This window comes from Lepus europaeus, chromosome 17, assembly GCF_033115175.1.
Source record: "Lepus europaeus isolate LE1 chromosome 17, mLepTim1.pri, whole genome shotgun sequence".
Taxonomy (NCBI): domain Eukaryota; kingdom Metazoa; phylum Chordata; class Mammalia; order Lagomorpha; family Leporidae; genus Lepus; species Lepus europaeus.
In genome coordinates, this window is record NC_084843.1 from 49,125,370 (window position 1) to 49,141,210 (window position 15,841).

The 15,841-nt window shown below is 42.1% G+C and overlaps 1 protein-coding gene across 4 annotated transcripts in view; it reads left to right on the plus strand.

Annotated features, from left to right (window-relative positions):
* The window catches only part of BICC1 (BicC family RNA binding protein 1), a 338,019-nt gene extending 322,788 nt beyond the window's left edge, over positions 1–15,231 (plus strand). For 3 of the 4 annotated variants that reach the window (XM_062215389.1, XM_062215390.1, XM_062215392.1), the window contains exons 19-21: positions 3,641–3,801; positions 6,448–6,547; positions 12,597–15,231. In XM_062215389.1, coding sequence (XP_062071373.1) covers positions 3,641–3,801; positions 6,448–6,547; positions 12,597–12,727 — 392 coding nt within the window. In that variant the 3' untranslated portion in view covers positions 12,728–15,231. Of the gene's footprint in view, positions 1–3,640; positions 3,802–6,447; positions 6,548–9,886; positions 9,966–12,596 lie in introns of all 4 variants that reach the window. The other variant, XM_062215391.1, reaches the window with a different exon arrangement.
* The last annotated feature ends 610 nt before the right edge of the window (positions 15,232–15,841 follow it).

Below are 15,841 nucleotides of genomic sequence, written 5' to 3' on the forward strand. Positions count from 1 at the left end.
ATATGTTTACCTATCTATCTTTCCCTTTAGGCTTGGAGTCCCCACAACCCAGGGACCATATTTATTCATTCAGTGAACATTCATGAAGTGCTCACAGGCCACTCTCTTAGACGATGCCATTTGTTATTTTGCCCGGAACTTAGCAGAGTGTCCCATACTTCAGTGGGTGGTGCTAGGTTAATGTGTGCAGAATAAGTGAGTAATGCGCACACAAACATCCAGATGTCAAGGGAAAGCCCACATGTGAAAAAGCACTTCAGATCAACAGAATCAAATTAAGCCCTGGGGTCTGACTCTCTGACATAGGAGGGTAAGCCTCCACCTGCATCACCGGCATCCCATGTGGGCACTGGCTTGAGTTCCTGCAGCTCCACTTCCAGTCCAGCTCCTTGCTAATGGCTGGAGAGAGTAGCAGAGGATGGCCTAAGGCTTGGGACCCTGCATTCGTGTGGGAGACCTGGAGGAAGCTCTCTGGCTCCTGGCTTCAGCCTAACTCAGCCCTGGCTCTTAAGGCCGTTGAGGATTGAACCAATAGATGGAAGATCTTGCTCTCCTCTCCTCTCTCTGTGTGTGTGTGTGTGTGTGTATGATGTAACTCTGTCTTTCAGATAAACAAATCTTTTCACAAATTAATCCTTTGGACAGTTGAAGAAAAGACTATCCAGTGGCTAGCTATTCAAGGGAATAAGCTGGATTTGGTTGGTAAAACTGGCCAAGTCTAGCTGACTTATCATAAATAGAAGGCAGAGCTTTGATTTAAAGTATGCGGGTTCTGTTTTTTAGCAAATACAGCCAAGATGGCAAGAGTTGAGTGTTTCGTCTGGAAAAGCACCCGTGCTTCTGAGCTGTATAAGTAGGTAAAGAGACAGGAATTGACACAGTCATCACGAGAGCTGCCCTGATGCTGTTTTCAGGTGTTTTGACAAATTGGGAATCATGACACACATAGTGTGGAGAGTTTGAAGAGTGCTTGAAGAGAGGCAATCTGGATGAGTGTAGTAGACACTGGGTAACAGCCCGCCATTACCATCAGTCAAGTCGGCCTTGTTGTCAGGGGGCTAAGATTTAAAAAGGCCAAGTCTAAATAACCAAGCACTGTCGATTCTTTCATTCCCAAGTGTACCGTCAGTTGCAGCCTGGAGACTTCCTATTAGTTGCTGGCTGGCTGCTCTTCCCCTGACAGTGTGACTGATCTGAGAGACAGGCTGGGGCCAGTCTAGATTGAGGGGTGTAAATGATGTCTGGTCCATAGGACAATATGAACCTCTGTCTTTTTTTTATCTGTATCTCTTTTTTTTCTTCATTTAATGCTGGAGAGTTAAAATTGACTTTACTGCTTAGTTGAATGGAAGTGTAGGATGACGATGAGGGGATCCATTAATACAAAGGCACAGTTTGGGAGAAAGGTGCCTGGTACAACAGTCAGGATGTCTTTGGGACACCCCCATCCTGCCTGGGAGGCAGCAGGTGATGGCTCAAGTACTTCAGTCCCGAACGCTCTTGTGGGAGGCCTGGCTGGAGTTCTGGACTCCTGGCTTTGACTTGGCCCAGCACTGGCTGTTGTGGCGATTTGGGGCATGAACCAGTGGATGGATGATCTCTCTCTCTCTCTCCCCACCCCCTCCCATTTCAAATACACAAAAAGAAGCCAAAAGCTGAGTTTGACCCTCTGGGAAGGCGATTGGCCTAACAGTCTGCTGGTAAGCAGTGAGGATGCCCACATCCCCTACGGGAGTGTGTGGGTTCTGTGTTGCCTCTGACCCCAGTCCCAGCTTTCCCCTAATGCAGCAGGTGATGCTCAGGTGGTTGGGTTCTCACCACCCACGTGGCAGACCTGACTTGAGTTGCCAGCTCTGGCTTCGCTCTGGTGCCGACTGTGGGTGTTTAGAGAGTGAACCAGCAGATGACAGCACACTCTCTCTCTCTTTCTCTCAAATGAATAAAAAAAGTTAATCACAATTATTTAACTTGTGTAAGATGCATTAAGAATGTAGAGAATTTAGAAGAATGTAGAATATTGTAGCTAAGACAAAAATGTAAAGAAAAAAGTTGTGGGCCATTATAAACACATATCATTAAGAATATTTTATTTTCAAACATCTATTTTTAAGGTTTTACTACTGTATTTTATTTAACCTAACATGCATTAGATAGTTCTTTTGAATATGTAATCAATATAAAAATTATCGAATTATTTTACATTTTCTTGATATAAAGTCTTTAAAATCTCTTATTCCTAATGGAACACTTTGATTCCTACTAGCCTTATTTCAGGTGCTCAGTGGCCACATGTGGCTGTTGTCCGCTGCATTGAAAGCACAGTTTTAGGTAATTTTCCTGATCCCCTTGTGAAGGGCACCAATGTTGCAGTCCTTGCTGGGCATCTCTGTTTATACAGTTGCTTCAGTGTAATTGTTGGTAACTCCCCTTTTCCTGGACAAAAAATGATCAACCTGCCAGCATCTGTCCTGATCACCTGGAAGTGATGTGGTGTCCAGGGCTCAGTGTCTCAGGGCTTCATCCCCACAGGTTCTCCAAGGGTTAGAACATTTCAGAGAAAAGAAACCTTACTAAGAAATTCCTTCTGCTTGAGATGAGCAGAGCACTTCTTAGTTGGGAGATGACAACAGCTGGAAGAGTGGTTTGGGGTACTGAAAACAAGAGTCTCAGATGTGGTGGGTGTGTGGGTCCCCACGGTGGATTAGGGGGTGTGACTGGCTGTGCTGAGACTCCGCCTCCTCCACTTCCACCTCCCTGGGCCTCCTGAAGCCGCATCCTCGATGTAAGAACAAAGATCTACCACCCAGACCAGAGCCAGGTGTTGGTCAGGAAGGCAGGAATGGCTGCATGACCCTGGGGGAACTCCCAGAGAAGTGTCTGTGCGCTGAAGAACTTGGCATGGGTCATTAACCCCTCATCCAGGCTTGCGCATCCCTTGGCCTAAGTGTGTTGAAACCTTTGCCTACCAAATCCATTGCAGAGCCAAGATAAACCTCAGCATGCTAGTCAGAAATGTTCCCAAGAGATAGCTTAATTTCTGTCATAAATTAAATCCACAGACTCTAGTAGCATCATTCATATCACTCCATACATTAGTCCTAATGTTGAAAGTGCTCTATTTTAAGCACTTGCTACCCAGTCATCTTTTCCTAGGGGATGAGAGTTACGTGTTGCAATATCATACAGTTCCTGTGACAACAGGAAAGCTCCAGTGCGGGTGCAGAGAACCACCCCGGCACCCGGTGGCGGCCCTGGAGTTTTAATAACTGTCCCTACCTTCGTGGTGTCCTAGAGCCTCCTTCCAGGCTCGTTTAACTCACATCCAATCAATTAGAAGGAGCGAATACTGTGGAACGCTCAGGGAGAAGATGATAAATGGTTATTAACGACAGAGGCACTGTCGCTGAATGTCTGCTTCCCCAGTGTCACTTTTAAATGGCAAGCGCCTCCCTGAAAGCAGTCACCAGCATTTCCTTAATGAAAAGCCAGTGTTTCCGTAAAGGATGGCTGTATTTTTGCAGCTACTGCTCTATCCCGCAGAACAATGAAATCTGAAATATTTGGGTGATTAGAACTTTTAATTAAACCGTGCTCTCCCTGGGCATTTACGCTGCCAGCCTGTGTCTCCTTTGCCTTTCAGCGGAACACTATCTCAGCAGTAGCAATTACATGGACTGCATTTCCTCGCTGACAGGAAGCAATGGCTGTAACCTGAACAGCTCTTTCAAAGGCTCTGACCTCCCTGAGCTCTTCAGCAAGCTGGGCCTGGGCAAATACACAGACGTCTTCCAGCAACAAGAGGTCAGTGTGTGTTTATCTTCGCAGGTAGGTGTGTCTGGGTGGTGTGCTGGACGACCTCTAGAAAGAAATCAGAGACCGACCTCTGACTGCACTTCCACTGAGCACTTACTCAAGTCTCCCAGCTTATTCTCTCCGCTAAGAAAAATGTCATCTCATTTCTTATTTATCTAGTGTGGCTCATGGACACAACATAGCAGAAATATGGAAAATGTCGATTGCAAAACTGGACCTTAGCTGCCCCTCCACACCAGTGATAGCTAAAAGTCCTAACTGATGTCTTGATTCACAGCTCCCCTAAGGTCAGCCCCAAGTGTGTAGTTAAGAGTCCACTCTTGAATCACTTACCGGTGGCATTTCAAAGTAAACCACGGCATCTGAAATAAACATCCATGGATGTTTTCCACCATATCCTAGATGTGTTACTGAAGTCTGTTCTCACTGTGTGTGTGTGTGTGTGTGTGTGTGAACAGAGTGATGGCCTTTACTGTTTGGCTTTTGCCTAGCCCAAGACAGAACTTAGATGTCTTCTGGACCATTGCCACCATGGACTTTGGCCCAGCCCATTAGCCATGGCCCATTTTGTTCTGGCATTAAGTAAAAAGGTCCTCAGCAAGATTCTTTCTAATGATGCCCTCATACTACCAGGGCACAGCAAACCTAATGCAGAAAGTGTAAATGTCCTATAAACTTGTCTTTTTCTCAAATCAAGCCATTGTCCACGTTTGACACCAGCTGGTTTAATTTTGTGTTAGAGGATCTGATTAAGTTGGTAATGCCCAGGCATGGATCAGTCAGTAGAGAATTGAAGGTTTTTATTAGGTACTTTATTTACATCATAAATTTAATGTACGACTCATAACTCAATACATTATGTTTTATGATTATATATTTTTGACATTTTTGCACTAAAAAAGGGCTTATTGTTTATGTAATGGATCCTGGGGAATGGATTTTTACTTTCTTTGTCCTACATCTAAGTCAGTGTTCATGTGACCAAGAGTTTTTTAAGTTGAGTAACTCATCCTGAAATTGCATTGTTGTATCTGTTGGCTTAGTCTTGCTGGTTAAAGAAGGGTAGCTGATAGAGATGCTCCAGGTCAGAAGTCGTTTAACTTGTACAGACACAGAAGGTTTCAGTGTAAGGGATTAAGTATTACCAGTGATATTTCTGGGTTTGTTTTTATCTATATTTCCTATTTGAAGAAGTATAGAAATAAGTTGTGCTTCTTACCTAACTACAAAAGGGGAGGAAACATGAAGATATAAAGAGAGTAGCTTTATCTAGTATTTTAGTAACTAGGCCGTGGGTCAACAATGTGGTCTGCAGACCTGCTGCCTGACATGGTAAATAAAGTTTCATTGGAACATAGCCATGCCCATTTGTTTACATGTTGTTACTGCTGCTTTTGAGCTATAAAAGTCGAGTTGAGTAGTTACAATAGTGAAAGTGTGGCCCATAAAACCTAAAATATTTACTCTCTAGCTCTTGAAGAGAAAGGTTGGTAACACTTGAACTAGTCTCTCTGAAATGGAATTTCTAAAAGCTTATCTTGGGATCAGTGATAAATGGTAAACCCCAGGCTTTGTAAGGTCATTTTTGTAGATGTACCTTCAAAACCAAAGCAGAGTTTCAAGTTGTGTTCAGAATAACTAAAATGTATGTTGGTGTATAGAAACTCAATGTCCTGCTTCCGTTAATATAGGCTATTTTCCACATGACGTATACTGTTTATGTAGGATAGTTTCCAATATTCAAATGTGATTTAACAAGAGTCCCTCATTATATAACCTCATGAGCGTGCATGCAAGCATGCTGAAGATTCTTAGAGTACTTTTCACAGATTCTGTGTCAGTATAAATGATCACTAGCCGTCATTTTACCCCGTTGGTCACCCAGTTGCTTGATGTCTGCAGTCATATTTAATGCTCAGTATGGTGTTGAAAAGTATAATTTTGTCAACCCTAGGTGTCCACAACCAATAATGGCAGAGTCGGCATCTGAACCCAGTTCTGCCTGGCTTCAGTCTGTTATCGTTCAGTTCCTCCATACTGTGTTAAAAGGAAGAGGGGGACCCTTAAGCTGTTTGCCTGCATATTTTGTTGCTGATACCAGGAAGTACAATTGCACTCATGCTGCTTTAGCATAGACTTCTTTTTAGCTACTCTCAGAGATGGTCTGCTGAGTTGATCCAAGTGAACCATCATCTGATGTGGACTGGGACTTCCATCATTCCAACTGTGTTGTTCTTTAGTTTCTTATAAAAGTATGTATAGCCAATTCTGAATTAAAATCTAAGAAATGTTTTTTTCTTTTCTGGAGAGAGATGTTTTCTCCACTTCATCACACCACAAAAATAGTGCAGTAGTTATGTTTCCCTTTTTGTCATAGCTGCCAGGATGCTCAGGGCTGAGTTTTGGCTCAAACGCAGTAGATCATCAGCCTAGACTATCTTCTCTTAGAATCATCACTTCCATATCATCACCTTTGTTTCTTAATTCTCAGCCCTTAGATTGGGGCCACCACCATTGATTTGCAGAAGTAGGCAGAGCATAATTAATATATAGGTGTCATAATGAGTTGATAGTACAATGACGAAAATATTAAGTACTTAATATGTTGATTTGCGGTTACTGTTTTACTCACAGATCGATCTTCAGACATTTCTCACTCTAACAGATCAGGATCTCAAAGAGCTGGGGATTACTACTTTTGGTGCCAGAAGGAAAATGCTGCTTGCAATCTCAGGTGAATATAAATATCCAACTCATATTTTAAAATCTGAGTAGCCTCTGCCAGCGGGCGCAGCTGGTTGGGCTGAGGTTCTGCTGATCATTGCTTCCCTACTAACCTGACCCCGTGGTGGCTGTGGCTTCAGAGGGCTTTCTGCCAACTGGGTGACAAATGCCAAGAGTAAACTACTGTTCATTGCCAGAAAACCTGCCGTGACAATGTCAATCATCAAAACAGATTTCTTCAGAAAGATGTAACCAGAGTGACCCTTTGTAGAACATGGGACTATTTTAATTCTCCTTTTTGCAGTTGTGTTAAGCAGTAATCATTGGGTTAGTGAAAAACTATTCTTGATTGGATTCCAATTTCAAATGCGAGTGCCCACACATGCCACCTGATGAGGAAAAAAAAAATCCATGCATTCATTGGGATAGCTTGGGACCTGCCAGTATTATTAATGGCTTTAAATGTTTGTCAGTAGTGTCTTAATGGGATCCGAGTTACAGGTGGATGTGAGATACTGAAGGCAGTCACAGAATGAAGGAAAATAATGTCTGCCTCCTGAGGACACCTTCTGTGTGCATCCGTTGCATATTCTATGTATTTATGTATTAAAAGTGCCCTATACATATTTATTGGGTGCCACTCATTTGAAAGGAACTGAGCCAGATGATGAGTCAGGAGCTGGCAGATACATAGTAATGGACCTCAGCAGGACGTTCAGAGGAACGTGAATAAGAAATAGGGCATGGGTCAGGATCAGTTTTTGAAGACTTTCCAGTAAAGTTCTTGAATATCAGAGTTATGTGTGTGCCAGTCTATCAAAAAGACAGACTCCAAGGGCAGAAGCCAAGAGTCACATACTGGGAGAAAATGACTTGACTTTTGCAGAACACTATATTTGCAGGCTGTGCCTCCAGGAGGCCAGCGTTTGCTTCCACCTGGAGCAGGTCCGTTTCAGACCACATTCACTAATCGCATTAGCAAATAAAATGTAAAGGTTCAGTGGCTCTTCATTTAAAAAAAAAAGATTATTTATTTGAAAGGCAGAGTTACAGAGAGGCAAGGGATACACAGAGAGAGAGAGAGAAGAGAAAGGTCTCCCATCTATTGCTTCATGCCCTAAATGGCCACAACAGATGGAGCCAAGCTGACCCAAAGGCAGGAATTTCTTCTGGGTCTTATGTGGGTGCAACGGCCCAAGGAATTAACCATCTTCTGCTTTCCAAGGCAGGAAGCTGGATCAGAAGTAGAGCAGCTGGGACTTGAATCAGCACCCATATGGCATGCTGGCACTGCAGGCGGAGCCTTTATCTGCTATGCTACAGTGTTGGCCCCTGGTTCTTCATTTTATCTTAGCAGTAGATTGCCTGCTGTCACCACCAGTACTTCCTTACAAAAAATCTATCTGGCCAGCGCCGTGGCTCAACAGGCTAATCCTCCGCCTTGCGGCGCCGGTCAGGGCGCCGGATTCTGTCCCGGCTGCCCCTCTTCCAGGCCAGCTCTCTGCTGTGGCCCGGGAGTGCAGTGGAGGATGGCCCAAGTGCTTGGGCCCTGCACCCCATGGGAGACCAGGAGAAGCACCTGGCTCCTGGCTTCGGATCAGCGCGGTGCGCTGGCTGTAGAGCGCTGGCCACGGCGGCCATTGGAGGGTGGACCAACGGCCAAGGAAGACCTTACTCTCTGTCTCTCTCTCTCTCTCTCACTGTCCACTCTGCCTGTCAAAAATAGAAAAGAAAAAAATATCTGAAGCAGATGCAGGCAGAGCAGCTTTGACAGAGGGGTAGAGACCAGCCATTGAGCTCTTCCACAGATGCATAGAGTCTACCCAGTGTACCCAAGAAGCTGCACTATGGTATTGCACAAGGCAGATGAAGGATTCATATCACTCATATGATTATCTTGGTATGGGGGAACGAACACTTGATTTAAGCAGGAGAACTGAGTTTTGCCTCTGCCAAGTCATGAGTCCTTGGGTGAGCTTACAGACCCCCTTTGTTTTTGGTTTATTAACTACAAATGGATCTGGGAGTAGATGATTGTGTAAGGTCACCTTCCATTTGTAAAAACTGTCCTTTCATGCGATAAGTCAGCAGGCCTAGTGGAAATGAACTATAATTTTAACAGCATGTATGACTAACAGGATACTCCCTTGTTTGTGGTTTTTTGCCATCTGTAGCAATAGGGTTCTATTGTCAGCATATTTGTTTACCCTAAATTTATCTTCAGAGAGCTAATGCTAGATGCAAATTATCTTTATGTATTCTCACATTCTTTTATGAATTTGAAAATTAAATGGATAATACCACTTGAAATCTGATGAACTCGCATATTCACCACATCTGTTTTGTTGAACTCTGCCTGTGGGCCAGCACTGATGGACAGGAGAAGGGTATACTCAGAACAGCTTCCTCTGTCACTAGAGACTCCTGAAGGGCGGTGAAGTGTAAATATAAGGGGAGCTACGTTCGTTCTTCATGCACCAACCCAGTTCCAAATTCTTTAAAGCCTTTGGCTACAAGCAGATATCTGAATACTTTCACAGGTTGCAGATGGGCCCCCAGTACCTTACTCTGGAATACATCAGTACCCTTTATGTTTTGGGGAGTAGGATGAAAATCAAAAGGGGCTTTGAGTCTTCTTAAGTTTCTTCCAGTTGTGATCTTCAGGGTAATTCTGTGGAGGGAACATACTACTCCTGTAGACTCCGTCTCTCAGTGGGGTTCCCAGGTCCTCTGGCCTATAGAGGGACCTGTAGTGTTGAAAAAGATCTCTTCCAAATCCGTAGCACAGTGTGAAGTGTTCTGTTATTTTAAGGATGATTTTGATGCATTTGTTCGAACCTGGTAGATCATTTTCTCTGCAGTACATTTTGTTGAGAAATCCTGCCTCAAAAAGCTTCTTTTTCCAGCTGAGCTCACCTGGTAACAAAGACATCCATGTGTAGTCCTAGAACATTCCATTTCCAGGTGCAGGATAACTGGGCTGCCTGAATTCACATTTGGCTTGTGGTTACACAGTTTCTGTAGATACAGAGTTAGTTCAAAATTACTTTTTAAAAATATTTACATATTTTAAACTAATAATTGAAATTGTTCTTTCAGGATGAGGTTTTTTTTTTTTTTTTTAATCTTGGGCCAGAAGACATTTTAAGATAGGAGGAGGTGAAATTTGTCTGCAGTCAAGATTTTTTTTTTTCAAATCCATAAGGGAAATTCAGATTTCCCTCAGAGTGGCTTAGTTATTGATTAACTAGATGTACAGAGACTCAGTGAGAGCAAGTTCAGCATCCAGTTGACAGGCTTCCTGCCACGGCCTCAGGTAGATCTAACATTTCCCAACCTATTCTTTTAGTTTGTGACTCTGTTCAGATCCGCAACAAGATCCTGAGAGCTGCCAGGATTGTGTGAACCTTGGAATTGCAAAGAAAAAGGTTGGTATTTTCCCACACTATCCCTTAGGCTTACTCAAAGAGAAATCAGAGGAAGGAGTTTGATTTTTAATTGAAAAAAGAAATCCTAGAGTTCCCTCAGTAGGACTTGATCGCTGAGAACCTCTCTGGAAGATTTCTCTTGTGCATCCTGCTTAGAAACATCTGTCTGCATGTATGTATTATATAGAATATACATGTGTTTATATATATATACACACACATATATATACACACATACACATCTATATATAAGAGAGATGGATGGATGTACTCTTTTAGAAACTGCATCTTTAGAGGAAGGCTGAATTCCCAATTGTACTCTCTCAAAGATCTAGCTGTTGGAGCTCTTCAAAATAAAGTTTTCAGTGTTTATTTAGGAAAAATGGTTTGTCTTCAGTGGCCCAGTTATTTGCAAGTGCACAGTTGCACTTGTTACATATGCTAGGAGAAAATGTTTGGTCTTCATTCCTTCCTTTTTCTTTTCTATAATATGGGGCTGGCCTCCTGAGTTGTAGGTTATTCCCCCAGTTTCTAATGGAGAGCAAGGATAATCTCCTAGGTTTAAAAGGGATGAAAATGTTCTCAGGCTTTGTACGTAAGGGGTTCATTTATTCTTTTTTTTTAAACTTTTATTTAATGAATATAAATTTCCAAAGTACAGCTTATGGATTACAGTGGCCATTTATTCTTAACTGTCCTGTAAGTTTGTCTTTGAATATATTCAATTTGGTTTTTATTTCTGAATTTTCAAGTACCTTTTGCTTTTTTTAAAAACTAAATACCCATGTGCAACTTTTAATAGGAATGGTACTGCTACTGTGATTCTGCAGGAACTTAAAACAATAGCCATTGATAGTGTACCTTGCATGTGTTTTTGCTTATGGAGATATTTTCCTTCCTTTTTCCAAGTTTTTAAGCTATGTTTATCTATTCAGAAATTAAATTTGGTATACTGTATATTAAAATGTGAAATAATGCTCTGTTACCTGGCACACCTGGAAGCACCACTTCTTGAGGTTTGTATTTCTGGTGGTTCAGTTGATTTCTGTCTAATGAGGGGTCACTGCTGTTCATGGCATTGACCTTGGGATCGAGCAGGGAGGGTTTCAGCTCTGTCACTTAATAGCCGAATGGGCAAGTGACTTCATTTATATTTAGAATCAGTTTTCTTATCTATAAAATGGAGAGTGGTAATATTGTTTCCCTCTTCAAGTGGGACAAAATCAATGTAAAGTGCTTGTCATGTAAACACTAATAAATCACTATTATTTTTCTTCTGAGACCTGTATATAAGAGCAAAGGAGAGATGTTGCCACTGTGGCTTCAATGGGAAAGGGCCAGCATTTACATTTTGGAAAGCAATGGGATGGGATGGTTGGAATGTTAAAGGTGTTGGCTCATTTACCAAACTCAGAAGATAAGTCTGGCCACATGGCCATCCTTAAACACCTGTGTCCCATTATAGTGTCTGTGTTCTCCTCAGCACCATGGCTGGCCAAAGCTCATGGCTTTGCTGCAGAACTGAGAGGGGGATTGTGTATGTGTAGTTGAGAAAGGACCAAGAACCATGCAAAGAGAAGGTGTTGAATCACCTGCTGTTGCTCTCCTCACAAAACACAACACAGCACGATACACAAGTCAACCATTTGATCACTGTAGTTGAACTTGAATGCATTGGTAGCTATTTACATTTGAGGGCTGCCAAAACTCCAAACTTCTGGAGTCTGAAAATTCTATTTACTGGTCTGAATTCCTTATCAGGAAAATTAGTGGTTTGATGATCTGTGTGTTTGGGGGATGGTGTATGTATCTGTAATCAAGGTGATCTGTTTTAATTAACTGCATGCCTTTCCAGTTAATACTCTTTAGTTGGCAAAAGAAAAACTAAACGGTGTAGTCAAGGTATGCTCTGGTTTCTTTAAAAATCAAAATAGAGCACCTTAGTTTTTCTCTGGATTCAAGCATTGGTTGTTTTAAAGGATGAATTTTCAAAGCTGTTTTATCCTGTTGATTTTTCATTCAAAGAGACCTCTGCCCGTGTGCTTCTTTATGTGACTGGCTCTGACTCGAGAAGCCGTGTGTTAGCAGAGCCCGGGGGCTGTGTCTTCATACTTCAGAGTGCTCCTCCAGGTTCCTTGGGTTTAGGGGTGGGATCTTCCTTTCATGCCTGACTGTCATAACTTGCGAGTTGCTGCATTAGACCTGGATGAGTTCAAGAGGTCTAACAATGTCTGCGTCACTGGTAATTCATCCTCTCACATGCCTTCCAGCAGTTTTCATGCCCCCCACTGCCCTTGAGATGATCTTGGGGGTGGGTCAAACTGTTGACTAGTTCAGGAGTTCGCACAAAAACATATCCCACAAAGAGTTTACAAACCAGCAGGACAAAGTATTTGCTGCCGGTGGTTTGGTAGGCGGCTACTGTGCTTTGTGTAATGTCAGACTTCCTGGTATTCCAGAAGTGTGTTGACCATCAACTCAAAATTTTCCTTTTGCCACCAGACTGGACTTTCCCCCCAACACCGGTACCTTGTCACCATTTTCTGAGCTCTAATGCCACATCCTGTAGTGTAGACAATTTCTCCACTGAGCACCTAACAATTGTCTCTCTCTCTCTCTCTCTCTCTCTAGAACTAAATAAAAACCGAAGAAAGCTTTTTGAACCGCCAAATGCACGCACCTCTTTCTTGGAAGGTGGAGCAAGCGGGAGGCTACCCCGTCAGTATCACTCAGATGTTGCCAGTGTCAGTGACCGCTGGTAGCAGTGCCCTGGAGGCACACGCCCTTCACCTAGCTGTAATGCTGGACACAGAGATCTGGGAACAGCCTTCGCCGCACACCACCCTCAGCACTCGGGGTGTCTGGTGTCAGGACCAAAGCATCTTACTCGCACCTGTACTTTGTGGCAGACATTGAGAGAGACACGATTCTTACGTTGTCACACAAAACACCAAGTGTGGATGATTTTTTGTAAATGACAGTTGGACAGAATTTGCAATATGAGGAAAGGGCTTTATCTCTTGTTTTTATTTACTTTATAACATATGCACTGATTTTTTTTTTTTTTTTTTTTTTTTTTTTACTTACAATGAAGGATAAATTGACATCTGGGATGCCAGAAAACTTAGAAGTTATTTTGTTTGCTTATTTTGTATTGGTATTTGGGGGTTTAAAAAAAATCAAAGTGGGATTTCCTGGTACTGCTTTAAAATAATTATTGAGGTATCTCAGCACTTTACACAGTTCTGATTTCTTGTCCTGTGGAAATTCTCTTTTTCTCCCTCTCATTTTCATGTCACCTGATGTATTGGTACAAATCAGATTTAGCCATTTTTCTGACTGCCTCAAATTTTTATTTGAAATGGTACTGGATATTAGCTTTTGTGCAGAATATTCTGTGACTTTGGGAAATGTGAGTCCAATTGATTCTGGACCAACTCTGTTCATTTATGTCAGTATCCTAGGAACACTTATTCATGAACCTAGTTTGTGGTAACAGGTGCAAAGAAAGACCAAATGGACTTTGCAATATTAACCCTTTGCAGTCATCATATTTAGCTGCTGCCTATATTGCTAAAATGATTTTTAATAGTTGTCTGAAGGCAAAGGGCTGGGTTTTGTTTTTTTTTAGTATACTGCCACTGAAGGACATTTATTTATATCAAACTTTTATTTTTAGATATTATAAACACAGTACTTAATTGATGAAATTGCTATTTACTAGAGATTTATGGTAGAGAATGAACGGCATTCAATAACTGGAGCCCTAGATTGTCACTTTATTTAAAAAGACAGATAATCACCCGACAAGACGGCACTGTTGCCATCATGGAGAGAAGGAGATCACCTTCCTTACAGGTGCACCTTGGCCATGCTCCGTGTGTTCACAGGGCTTGCCTAAAACCTTGGCGGTCTGCTTAAAGGAGACTGTGTCTGTTAAGAATGCAAAGCTTTACATTTCCAGAGTGACAGTTTATGAAGATAACTGAGTTCTGAAAGGGAAAAAAAAAAAGGACTATTTTTAAGTGGCTAGATTTCCTTGTTAGAATCCTAAACTGTGAAAGTCCAAGAGACTGGGCAAAGTTGTTGCCTGAATCTTTTCAGACATCTTATTGTGGATTTGTAAAGGGTTTTCATCCATGAAGAAAAATCACTTAAGTGCCTTTCTTCATTCAAAGCAATATTATTTCCAAGTATATTAATTTACTGGAAGACTTTCCCATAGGAAATGTTGTCCATTATCTGTACTGTAACGACTTATTTATGTTCCGTATTCAAGGCTTTCTACGTGGCTATAAAGCACTCTCACTTGTTCTCGGCAGAAGGCATTCAATAGGTATACACAACAATTGGGGGCTTTTATATAAAAGCGGGATGAGAAATGCTTGCCTAACATGTTTCCTTGGCTATGTTTTGTCATTAAGAACAGCAGTTGAAGAGACATCTTACACACTGCAGAATTTTCACTTTAAAAAATAACATTGGTTACCCCAAAAGCAATGAGCCTGCCATAAAATTATCACTGATGACTGGCACTAAGGGGCTGGCCCACTCCTGTGCTCAGCCTTGTCTGCTGGTGGACCTAGATCTCCTACAATGGAATTGTCCTGTGCACATATCTCCAGAGGATAATGTGGCACTCCCTGGTTTATTTGATTGTGGAACGTGTCATGCTTTGTCCTCAGCACAGGTAACAATTCCAGATTTGTTTCCTATTCAGCAACTCAGTGCTTTTCATTTTATTGTTTTTTAATAAGACCCTGATGATAGAACAATGAATTGTTTGGAGCCCTTTCCCCTGGCTCTCTACCTTGTATGTGCAACTGGAGGAGGAGGAGGAATGTCTGCAGTACTAAGCTGACACAGGTTTTAGGAACAGTGCTTTGATATCGTGCCAAAGAGAAAACTGTCCGACTTAAACTAAATTAACTGGGGTGGCTAAAAATAAAAAACACTGGAAATTATTTTTCTCATTTTCTCTTGATGGGATGAAGGGAATGACACTACAGTATACAGAGTTATCGGTGTTATGTGATGCACAGAATATTTGGATTATTTGAATAATGTTAACTTTTAATCAATCTGCGCCTTAATAGTGACTGGTTATCTGTAAATATCGAACAGATACAGATTGTATTTTTGTGTGGGTTTTTGTCCTTTTAGTGACTTTTTTAAAAAATGAGAGATGGAATTAACATTGAAAATGGGAATCTTTCTAAACTAATCAATTGTTAAATGCAAAATAAATTTATATAACCCCTTTGTATTGCTCTTGCTAGAGGAACTGTGTCTTTTATTTAAAAAAAGGTCTTCACAGGGACATTCTGTACCTATGTTTTCTAAGAAACCCTTTGCATGCTGACGGTATTGCTACTTTCAGCAGAGTTGGAAGACATGTCTGCAGTAGCATTGAGTTTGCATTCTCTGGCCGCTCGTTTGGCATTGACAGCACTCATTTTCAGCCGTGCACTAAGGCACTTTATTTTTTAAAAGTCAGTGAATCCAGGACCAGTCATCAATCATTGTTTCTCTGGACACCCTTCGGTACATGCAGAAACTTCATGGAACAGGTTTTATTCTTGTTGGTTCTTTTATACAGCCCCGAGTGTATGACCACTGTGACAGCCTCCTCCACCTGCAGAGGTGTGCCGCGCTGCAGTGACACCAGGCCCTTGGACCCAGGTTCCCATTTAGAGATAGGTCAGTGCACTGTCCCTCACTGAGGTCCTCACCGACTGCTTTGTCTTGGAATGCACAGTCTTGCCAGGCCTGAGACCACCAGCCCTCCACTTGTTACATCTCAGGAATCTCTCTACTATGTGCCAGTAGTTCTTAAAAACTTCTTAGAACAAGAGATCTTTCAAAAACTGAAAGCC